Source organism: Grus americana, chromosome 1 (genome assembly GCF_028858705.1).
Source record: "Grus americana isolate bGruAme1 chromosome 1, bGruAme1.mat, whole genome shotgun sequence".
Lineage (NCBI taxonomy): Eukaryota > Metazoa > Chordata > Aves > Gruiformes > Gruidae > Grus > Grus americana.
In genome coordinates this window covers 123,458,059-123,470,452 of record NC_072852.1, presented here as the reverse complement: position 1 = coordinate 123,470,452, position 12,394 = coordinate 123,458,059, and the positions used below count along the sequence as shown (strand labels likewise).

Below are 12,394 nucleotides of genomic sequence, written 5' to 3'. Positions count from 1 at the left end.
TATAAATGCTAGAGAGTCTTTTCATCACAAATGGCATAGGCAGTCTCAGGCAGCAAAGGTAACAAGCAGAACACAGAGTGCAGGAGAACAATCTTGTGACTATTTCCAATCTCACTCCTGCTATCAGGACACTTGCTGTAGCAGGAAAAGAGGGTTTGCTTCTGGAAAGAAACAGGTCAGCCCTAAAAAAAAAAAAAAATTACAGGTAGGCAACTAGGTAAAAAATTATTACCCAGCCACAAACCATGGAAAAGCTGAGCAGGCCTGGCCTGCCCTATTAGTGACTTAAGAACTGGGATGACCACGTATGAGGCCCACCACCATCAGGCACTGCTGCCTGAGACACTAGGGATTAACTTTTTCAAAACCACAAGCTCCCCTCCAGAGTCCAAGAGACTGGTACTGTGGAGAGGTGAACTACACAGACACTTTTAATAGAAATTACAAGACATTTTAAAAAATAGGAGCATACACTTAGCAACTAAACTAATGTGCAACAATCAACATGTAATACTTGTAAACTTGTCATCCGTTCTTTCTTCCCTCCATTTTTTCTTTCCTTATCTGCCAGCTGTTTACATACCCTTGGGGGAAGGACTGCATCTTTTCAACTCCTTGTTAGCATACATTTAGCATTGCAGTAAATAAAAATAACAGAACAAACCCTAAATTCATTACTTAAGCACTTTAGCAACATTTATTTATTAAACAAACTGTAATTGTTCATTATGCCTGCATAAATTTAAAAAAATGCTTATAATGACTACTGCGGTTTTCTGGCAGAAACAATTGTGTACCATCTGCATTGCTTAAATACATCGTGATTAAAAGTCTGTATTGCACTATGATTACAAAACTAAGTGAGAACATGCTGATGGAGAAAGGAAATACTTTTTAATAAGCCAGCTCAGGTAAAATGGAAAAATGGACACACTGTTGGGTATCTAAATCCTACTATCCCACCATCCCACAATTAAATATATAAATTTACTCTAGACAGACAATTTGAAAGGGTCTTATGAAACCTCACAGTATTTATGCTAATTCTCCCTGCATTCTGTGGAAACTGAATGGTCTTTGGGTAGAGTAAAGAATGTCTTGGGTCATCTGGATGTGATCACAAAATTAGACAGTAACTTCTAGTCCCATCCCATGCTTTTAATAAATGACAGATCATTGCAGTATAATTTACAAATGTAAATAATAAATACTTTAAGAATATTACCTTTCAAAATGGAAGCATAGAACCATTAAGTCCTACAGAAAGTCTTTGCCACCTAATCTCAGATAGCAAAGCTGAATAAACACATAGCTTCAGTCTTCAACTATTATCTGATCACATTGTCTAGCATCATTTTATAGCTGAATAAGGTCCAGCTAGTGCATTAGCCTTATATACTGATTTTGTGGGAATCAGTCCAACAACTTTTATTGTACCACTTTCTTTCTTCATAAATAAAGATACACACAGTAGGAACACCACCACTACTTGCTTCAGAAACATCAATGGACACAAAATTACATGCTTCCTCATAAAACAACAACAACAAAAAAAACCCAGGGAAATAATATTGTTGACAAACTTTGCCCACACTGAATTGCATAATTCCCAGGAGTGAGACTGTTTTTCATTAACAATAAACCTGCCTGTTTCATGATTCTTCAGTCTCAAAGAAAACTACCAAAAGCAGGAGGAAAGGAAAAGTTTAACTCTCATACAGCCAACTCTACTCTTTGATTTCCAGATTACTGGAATTAACTCCTATTAAATAGACTTTAAAAAAACCTTTCCCTGACTCTGCATTCTTATGAAACAATAAAATTACCAGGCAGTGCCAACTGCACACATTATTAAGAAAGTGACAATCTTCCTTCTTATTTGCACTGCAGTGACTCACCATGTAAACTGTCATCTTTCGAACCAGCTGACATTGTAACTTAGAACTGGCATTACACATAGCACTCTATCATATGAAGTACTTCTCACACTGATTTCTGACGCCCAGCTTCACACCATTTACTTTTCTCATACAGAAATCTGCAATAAAGGCTGGCCACATGCCCTTTAGAAACAAAGGAAAAAGGATGGTAATTTAGAAATCCAGCTCTTATACAAGCTGAGGAGATAACTCTCTCCTTCTCTATCACCTACAGAAAGCAAGCAAGCCACCTACAGTGGCTGAATCCTAATTCAGCTGTCATGGGTACCTGCCTAAAGCTGAATGAAATCCAGTTCTTAGTCTCCTCCTTGTCTTCTAAGCTTATCTCTAATTTTTATTACAGTGTACTGGGCTTTTTGGTTTTAACTGCCTACACTGAGACTCTTCAGGACAAAAGAGGTTCATCTCACAAAAGCTTTCCCAATAAACACATCTCTGGAGCCTATGATGTGTCAGGCTTGTCTGTTTTTCATCATCATTGAGTTAGTACATAAAGGAAAAGCTCCAGTCTCTTGTCTGTGCATCTACTCAATTTCAGCCTTTATGAAGTGGAAACTATGAGAAACCCTTGTCTAGTACAGGATGTCAATTGTCCTCCAACACTTTTTGTGTTGGGTGGCTTAGTGGGAGTTCTTAAAAATGAGTTTTAGATTAACGCTAAAATTCAGACATGCTTCTGATGACTAATGCTTGTAACCTAACTGTCAGAAGTGATGAACAGCAAACAAATTGCCAAAGTTGTCTGTTTGGCCACTGCAGGGAACTATTCTGAAAGTCTTTGGTCTGGAAACAGGGACTTTGTGAAAAATAGCCCCTTAGGCTTCTTAAAGCAGTCTTGTTGATACTGATTTTAGTAGGAAGTTTTCCTGGCAGCACAAAGATGCTTCATTAAAATGGATTCCACATTTCTGCCTGACAAGAGTCTTTTCATTATTTGATAATTCCAGATGCTTAGTTTGCAATTCCTCCTGAAATCAAGAAGCATATCTATCTGAAAGCATCTAAACATGACAGAAGACAAGATCTGCTCCTGCTTTTTACACAGAATGAAGGCACAGACAAAACATTAAAGGATTTCCCACAAGGGAAAGAAGAGACCAATGAGCATGCATTTAAACCTATTACCAGAAAATCTGACCATGAAAACCAAACTCAACATGACATGAGTGTTCGAAACACCACAGGTTACGCTGAACTCTAGCCTTTAATACAAGTGCACTGAATACTAGTTCTTTTCACTACTATTCCCATTAATACAGCTAGCCAAGCAATTTGTCTCGAAACAATTAAATGTGCTATGGAAAAATACCAAAACCATGCCAACATTCCTTTTCCTTTTCAAGAATTACAATAAAGTATGTTTCAGCTGAGATTAATAGGAGTAGCAAACCACTTTTATTTACTACCAATGCTGTCCACTTGATTCAAGGACATTTCATTGTATTCATCGTGGTATGTTATGTAAAACTCACATAATGTACTTTCATAAGATTATTGTTTTTACCTTACATATACACAGGAACAACATGCAAAAAAAGTTAATATCATTGATAATGGTCAGTATTAGCAGCTGTTTCTTATAAGACGAATTCCATAGAATTCTGGCAAAACCCAGGTGATCTACCATGCCAGACAAAATGAAAAGAAGTTTCTAAGATGGATGCACCTCAGTTGATCATAAATATTCTATAAATAGGGAAGTCCACACGTATATTGAGACAACATCAGCATCATGAAATGATTAATATATAAACGACAAATTCTTAAGAACTGTGTCTACAGTAGATATTTAGCATTGATTTGCACCCATGCATGCAGGTCATGCTATCTGTCCTTAACTTACATGGTCAGTAAAGCTTGCAGATCATCATCAGCCAGTGGCAACTTGAAGGACTTGCAAATAGTCCTGCACATGTCATGGGGCAGCACTCCACATCTACACAAACAGAAAGAGAGGGAGAGCAGTGTACATTAGGTATTTTCCAGATTGACCTCAATGTTGGTCTGAATAGGAAAACATGTGAGGAATATTGGGGTAGAGGTAAAGAAAACAAGGTTTTATGAAATTTCGCTATTACAAAGCCAAGAAACTTGAAGTGCACGTAGTGGCCTGTCTCCCCCACACTGAGGTCCCTAGTGATTCTTTATCTGTGACATCAGAGAACAAAAAGGGCAAATGAGTCATATAAAGAATCAACTAGAAATCCTTCCTTTTTTCCCCTTAAATCACTGTTTTCCTCTTTGATTTAAAATACTGTGTTTTGCCTGTGAACAGGCATCTGACTATGTCACAGAATGTTCAGTACAGCAGCTATAATAAAAAGTCCACAAACAAAATGAAAAAGAGACAAAAAGGCTATTCTTTTCTTGTCTGCTGTCAAGTGCTGGGAGAGGCTTAACTTTACCAATAATATTCTTTGGCCGCAAGGTATCATTTGCTCAGCAACAAACAAAAAGTAGGTAAGTTTACAAGCAGAGCTTCCCAAATAACAGCTTAGGATAAATAGAGGAAACTTACTTTTCACGGTCATTGTACATAAGGACCGCAGACAGTTGTTCAAAATTCTCAAAGCTATTTTTCTTTAGTTGTTCATGAGCCACTGCAAGGAGGAAGTGGATGTCCATTTCATATTCATCTCTGACACCATAGTAGCGCCCGACAGTCAGAATTTCGTGTTCTAAAAATGCTCCATCAGTGATACTGACTATCAAATTTCTGTTCACAAAACCAACAGTCTACATTAGTTTTAAGTAAAGGAGTTAAAAACCATTAATAGTCACTAAATTTCAAGGGGGAAAGAAGATTATAGTGCACTCATTATAAAATGCTGTATTTAGATCTTTAAAGAATGTATCCACTTAAAATTGAAATACAGATCTGTTCAAGGAAGTATAATGGCAATTATCTGAACTCTTAAACTTTTGCAGGATGTCCACATTTCCTCAGTAGTTGGCTACACATACAAAAATACATAATAATCATGATTGAAGCCTTTTACCGGAGATGCCATACTGGCATGGAATATTAGTAGAGATTAATTTTGTCATTGCATTTGTCCAACAAGATAGTGAATTAACAAGGTATTACTTTGGTTTGTTCCTAATTATATTTTGCATTCTGCAGCACGTGATTAATTATCTGTAAACAAAAAGCATGCACAACAACAGTTGCATAAAATAGAGAGAGAGAATTAATAATGGCAGAGGAGAAGTGGGGCAGAAGATCCCAACAGAGAACAGAGTATTAATCAAGTGTCAAGCCACACTTTGCAAAGCATTGTGAAAGCTGGCCTTGCTGGGTAGCTTTCAGGGGAAAGCTGGGGGAAGGGAAACAGAAATTGGTCACAGAGAGAGGGCAGAAAATTACACCCAACTTGTAATCACAAGCCCTCCTGGCAAGAATGGAAGACAGGAGGCAGTAGCAAGACCAGTTTACGCTTGGACACTGTCAGTGGAGAGTCAGATCCCATGCAGGAAAGAGCCTGAGATGCGCTCTCCCAAAGATTGCTTGTGCTACTCAGATGAATCAGCCCAATCCGAGGAAGAAGAAATGTTCCTGAGATCCATCTGATGGGCCAGTGCTGGCACTGAATGACTAGTCATTCCTGTTAATGTCAAGAATTTGTTGCTGGTAATAGAGCTGGAGTGATTTCTGTGTAAGCTCCTGGAGGCACTTGTAAGCATAGCAGCAAATGGACACACGCTTTGCAGCTTAAGAACCAGGACCAGTAATTACAGTTCAGAACAATCTCCCTCTGCTTTATATTGTTGGTGGAGGGGAGGAGAAGGACTAATTTTAAAGACTATGTTGCCTTTGTAGTAGGGGTTTTGTTGCCTTCAATGATTACAGAGTTCTTCACATGTCCTGGATGTTGACACAACATAAGGGAAGAAAAACACCAGTAGTGAGGTATGCAAGGAAACATAGGAGGCTTCCTGCTCTCCTGGAAAAAAATCCGCCTGAACTGTAGGTTACCTCAGCTGTTACAAGGGCTCTTGTCAAACCTGGCTTAGTGTAACTATATGTTGGTGTTATGAACCCAAGCGTCTCCCTCTGGTGAACTCAAGTTCAACAGGATATTTTTAACAGTAAACATCAACATAGCCCTATGTGCCTCAATCAAAATTAGGTTAACTTATATATAATACTTCTGGATAAACTGCCCTAAGAATAAACTTCACCATAACTGCTGATGCAATTAGAGCTGTACCTTGTGGTACCCTCGAGGGTACTGCTTCACTGTGATTATATACTGATCTTTGAAAACAAATGGAATAAATTATTAGTGATGCACAAAGTTCTGATGCAAGACTCAAACTGCTGGCTTGAGAATAGTTACATTCTTGAATGAATCTGCTAATGGGTGTCTTAACGTCCACATGTGAAGTGAAAGCACAGAAACTTAGTAACCTTCCAAACTGAAAAGTTTTATCAAGAAACATAATTTTTCACTTGCTTCCTCTCAGAGGCTTGTATCGTCCTGTTCAAATGAAGATATCTCTTCATAGAATATAATTGCACTTACACAGCTATTCAAAAAAGAATGCTAAACACTGCATAGTGTCTGCTTTGATTCAACTGCTGCATTTTTCATATTAAATAAATCAGCAAGATCCTTTATTTGCAGTAGCAGGAGATAAATATAAGAAGGTAAGTTGTTGACAATAGCGAACCTTATTTGAGATTATGCAAACTCAATGACCAAAACTTGGTCCATCTATTAATATTATCATTATCTTGTCAGCATTATTATTCAACTTACTGAATATTATTATTTATATTGTAGCAGCATTCAGAGATCCAGTCAAAACTGGAGCCTCTTTCCTAGAGCCTGCAGTAATACTACTGCACACACAAAGAAGAGGAAAATACTGCCTGATAAGCCTGGCACTCTAGATGCTTGGGCTGGCAAAGCTGAAAGCATGTAGATAACATCACCCATCTGAATTTCCACAGACTGGATTTCCACACATGGCACATATTTTTCCAGTGTCGAGAATTTAAAGGTCTTTTATTTTCTCAAGCCAGTCAGTGACAATGAAGTCACCAAAACCCCCAGATAAAATTATTGTCTCATTTGGGAATTAAGGAATATTCTAGTGATTGCTAGAGACTAATGAGTGAGACCTAAGATTCAACAGAATTACATCTAAACGCTTCCTGAGAAAAAGAAATGGGTGCAACAATTGTTCCCACAGCTTAGTTATCTTTTGGTTTACTTTTTTTTTTTGTTCTAGAAGAATAAGACAGATTGTAATCTGAAATTGGTAGAGAAAGAAGAAATAATAATTAACGGCTTAAGAGAGCTGTTTCTCAAGCTGAATTGAAGATAGGCATCTTTGTTAAACCCACATGGTTCTTTGTCTATAACAGCGAACTGTCTTGCCAGTAGCTTATGAGAAAAAGCAGTTTGGATAGGACCATGTGATGCACAGGCATCTAAGTTTTAGGGGTCTTTTTCCTTCTCTTTTTTTAACAAAGCTTTCAATAGTTTTAACGATAGCTTAGGGGATAACTTCAGTGTACACCGTGTATTTATTTCCTGGATGATGTGCTGAAGATTTGGGTTCTGCAAGTAGTTAAAGTAAATTGTATAATAACAATTCCGTTTCTCTACATCATACTTACAGGTGTATTTTTAAATGCAGTTCATATAAAATTACATAGGTAGAAAGGAAGAAACCTGAACAGCCAAATTCAGAGCACAGTAAAGCTTTAGCTCTATGTAAGATAAGAAAAGAGGATTATCGTGCTGGTTGAAGCTGTCACACAGATAATTGCCTGTACTAAAAATAATCATTTGTAGTTAGTTATAATCATGAAATGCCATGACAGATTAAAAATTAACAGTGATATACACAAAAAAATACACAACTGAAAGAAAAATACATATTCTATTCACAGAAAAATATCTTTGACTTTTAGAGATGCAAAGTGCTTTCATCTTCGTCATTAAGAATGTTTCTTTCATTCTAAAACAAGATGCACAGATAATAAAAAGAAGAGAGCCTTTAGATTACTGGCTATAACACGAATGAACAGAAACAAAAACTACTGTCACTATAAAGCACAGAAGTTAAATGTTCCTGAGAGGCAAATTCTTCCTCTGGCAGTGTGAAAGCTTCCTGTTAAGCTCTGCTGTGGTCCCACTGCAGGAGGGTTGTAGACCATCAGTAGGTGCTCAGACTGGCTCAGGTGAGCACTGAGGCCAAGAAAAAATTTATCACCGGGGTTCCCCTGCTTTCTCTCTCACTCATGGAGAGGGCTACAGCATTTTTGTTGCTGAAACCAAGTGCCTCAATACCATAGAACTAGACATATCTTACTCCATGCCACAGAACAGCACTACCCTAAATTAAACAGCTGGACTGTTCACAGCTGCACAGAATATGATTGTGATTAAATTTACACTCAGCTGAGCCTCTCTTTGCTAAAATAAAAATCCTTCCCTGCTGCTGGAAAGCACAATCATCCCTTCTAAAAGTGTGCTCCACCAATTTCATCATGCAAATGCTCCGAAACTTTGACCTGCTCTTAGTGCATGTAAGAAGATAAAGTTTTGCAGATGATTATTTCATAATTTGAATTAAATTAATAATTATTTGATTTTAAAGTTATTATGCATATAAATTAAAACCCTTTTCCAAGTGCTATAAAGTTTCTCCAGATATACATTAACTTTCCATTTTCTCCCCTTCTTACTCTAGTAATAACTTTTTCCCTCTTAATGCAATTAACAATTCAAAATCTTGCTTCTTTTGACTAAAATATCTGAATCTAGAAATATTTTGACCAAAAGCTGCCAAAACCTGTGGCCTCTCTTAGTTTAAATCCTACCTTTTACTAACTTATTTTTCATTTCTGAATAACACCTTGTTTTCATTTCTCACTACTTTCACTTTGAATTGCTGGAAGAACCTTCTGCTGATCTATATCTCTTCTGAGATATTTCAGAAGCGATTTCTGCCTTGGTTAACGTGCCTATAGGGATGACATTCCACACAATATACATCTACTTATATACTTTAGTTATTATGACAGTTCCTAAATACATAGTGTATTACCAGTGAGAAAACCAAATGCTTCTAGGTAAAATTTCTTCCTCTGTTCCACATCATTAACTCTACTAGTACGCAACACAGTTCATATGCTCAAGTATTTTGGCTGTGGGATAAACTGAAATCAGCCAGCATTTGAGCATGATTTCCTCTTTCTACTGTCTATATGTTTGCCCATTGCCATACCTGAAGCATTGCCAGAAGCCAGATTTCTGCTTCCCCTATCTATGCTGAAATTACTATCCAAACATGAATGAATTATTGTTCTCACTACTGCTTTATAGTCTTTTTTTAAAGATGCATACTACTGCATCCCATAATTTCAATACATCTTGGTTCTGTGAAGACACTGTTCTCTATTAGTGATTCAAACCTCAAATAACACCATTTTCAGGAGGCAACTCAAACATTCCTTCTTGAATTTCAAATCTACTAATTAATTTGTTTGGCTCTCAGGATGGACTTTTCTTTATCTTTCAGTGTATATATTACTGCTGACTTGCTCTTCTTCACAACACCCTGTGCCAGCTCCATGAAAAGCAGACAGATTTCAGTTGTGCTTTTCAGCTTACTTGAAACTATTACATTTCTCTTTTTTTCTGGGGCATGGGTTCGCTTTCTTTTTCACACACAGTCTCCAAGTAAATGCAAAACAAATACACACCATTTGTCAGCTAACGTGCAGAAAGCATCAAGAAACAGTCATGCTCTATACATTTTTGGGGAATGCGCCTTCATTAAATATTAAAAAACAAAATGCACTGTCTTACCTGAAAGGGTCATACTCAATCACCTTCGTATACTCAGGGTCAGTGGCAGCAAACACCTGTCTGATTTCTCGGGAACGAGATTCGGCTATGTCTTTCAGTTTTGTGAGGATGACACCAATATCAGCCACGGAGAACTTAACAAAAAGGAAGGCAAGGCACAGATTAGAGAGAAAGGCACTATGCATGCACTGGCAAGAGTTGTCAAGATGCAGGGCAATGCTGAACTTCTAAGTATTATTAGTTTCTTCATTGTTTCATTTCAAATACATAAATCAGCACTGTGTTAAATTTGGAGGGAAGTTTGCTACTGAAAAAATGTCTTCCTACTGAGAATATAAAAAATTAAACAAAAACCATCAGATCATGCACTGTCAGAAAGCTTATTCCAACGACATAAAAGGACATCCACTTTCGCTTCAAACATTGAATTGTTAAAGCAGAAGCAGAGACATTTGAAATACAGTTCTAATAACTTCGTCCTGATTTTATGTTAGTGCATCTCACTTAATTCTCAATTAATAAAATTCACCATGTTAAAACTAATCTTTTCACCGTTGGCTTTGATGAACTGTTGAACAGATATTCTCATTCATATTAGACTGAGTATGCTGTTTTACATACTCAGAATTAGCAGATTGGAAATTTGTTAGGAACCAATTTTTCCCGTCATGTCAGAAGAATGTTTATTTCTTCTAAATATAGGCTATTAAAATAAAATTAAATTTAGATAAACAGAACTGGAGCACTTAAGCTTCCACCCTACATTCAGATTGTTGTGTCAGAGCTCTACCAAAGATTTATTTGCTATACTCATTTTTAACATAAAACATCTATGTATTTAGTCATTAAATAGCGGTTGAGTATCTGATATGCCCTTACATCTGTTGTGCTCTACCTAACTTACAAAAGCACAATGAACTATCTGAAAACAGTTTTCTCCCATTTCTTCCAGTAAGTAATGTTGGTTTAGCTAACAATTATTTGGAATTTGGTATGACTGGTATTAAGGACCTAATAACAACAGAGATTGGGCCTCACTCTCAATTCTGCTGAAGTTTGTCTAGAGCATTGTATCAGTTCAAAGGGATCTAGAAAAGGGTATTTAAAGTCCCTGTGACACTGCCAGAACAGTATAAAGTGACCCAAGTTTAATAAATTCATCAGTGGTTGCAGGTAACATGCTCAGATTTAGAGAAAACAGTTGCTGTATGTGCCAAAACTGCTCCAGGTCCAACCCTGGCATGCAATGCTATGCAAGGCAGTGGTGTGGAGCAGCTGGACCAGCAATCAAAAAGTTTTAGAGACAGCAACTTTTTCAATCCTCTCCTCAAACTATTATTGTTTGGGCCATAAGCACACAGCTTTTTTGAAAAAGCAAGAAACAGAGATTGAGAAAAGACCAGCCAGAAGCAATCAATCAACAGAGTATTTAAAGATGGACAAAGTGTTCTGTCTATTTAAAAACCTGCCTTCTCTATGTTGTCAAAGCAGTTATTTTTACATCTTTTTCCTAAACTACATATTCCAAACACCTACACAGACATCAAGTATCTGAGCAGCATGGCAATAACTCTTTAATCGCTTTCCCTTCTTCTCACGTAATTGCTGACATGCTGTAGCCACAATCTAGTTTTGTTTGATTGTCTTGCTTAAGTCAGAGGTTATGATGTTGTATTCAACGGAAATAAAATCAACCTCCATGTCTGTGCTGCAGAAGACTACAAAGTTTGAACAACTGAGACTGTTTCAGAGATGACGAATTCATTTCCAAGGAGGCACAGTGACGTCTTGTTTGAAAGAGTCCTCCTCAAACCTGGATAATTGCAGTAGGACTGTGCAAAACACACATGTGCTGCTTTGCAAGCAAATTTACTCTTCCTGAATACATTTTTTTTCCTCAAATTGTAAAAGCAGCTGAAAGTGTTGAAAAGTTTTGAGAATTAGATCTTTAAAGTTACTTCCAGTACAGGTGGCAATCAAAATGACAAGACTCAATGATTTTTCTCTCCCCGTAACTTAAAAACAATATGACAAACACAATTTTGAAACAGAAAATTAAAATTTTCCAAATATATCACATGGTGTCAAACAAATGTTTCAATGACAGCAAAATCAATTCTGACCTGCACTGCGATTACCCAATCAAAATTTCATCTAAAACAACATATGCCTATAGAAATGTGGTCAAAATGGCATTTTCCAGAAGAGAAAAATTCCATTTGGATTTCTTTCCTCAATTGTCAGAAAACGTACTGATGTGTTCTGCTGAAAGGAAACTTCTGTCTATTCAGAAGGAAAATTATTTATGTTCTAATTTTAGAAATAACTGACAAATAGTCATCTTAAAATTATTTTCCATTCTTCAAACCATCTTCCAGCTCTGCTCTTCTCTAATAATTGCTAAAGTTCTTGTGATTTGAGTATGCAGTTCCCTGATGAACTGAGGCAGATGAGAGGTGTCCTTACTTCTGGAGCTCTATTCAAAGGATGTGAATAAAGCATCCATCGTTGGGAGAATAAACCTTTTTTTCTACCAGCTGTTTTGAAATCTTAACTCCGCAAAGAACATTTCAAAATTCATTTTAAAGAAGTATTTTTAGTGTTGCTTCTTCCCACTTTGCAGAT

The 12,394-nt window shown here is 36.9% G+C and overlaps 1 protein-coding gene across 4 annotated transcripts in view; it reads right to left on the bottom strand.

Annotated features, from left to right (window-relative positions):
• Positions 1–12,394, bottom strand: part of EFHC2 (EF-hand domain containing 2) — a 66,952-nt gene that overhangs the window by 6,443 nt on the left and 48,115 nt on the right. For all 4 annotated transcript variants that reach the window (XM_054816430.1, XM_054816444.1, XM_054816438.1 and 1 more), the window contains 3 exons: positions 9,770–9,903; positions 4,459–4,656; positions 3,784–3,876 (listed from right to left, as the gene is read on the bottom strand). In XM_054816430.1, coding sequence (XP_054672405.1) covers positions 3,784–3,876; positions 4,459–4,656; positions 9,770–9,903 — 425 coding nt within the window. The remainder of the gene's footprint in view (positions 1–3,783; positions 3,877–4,458; positions 4,657–9,769; positions 9,904–12,394) is intronic.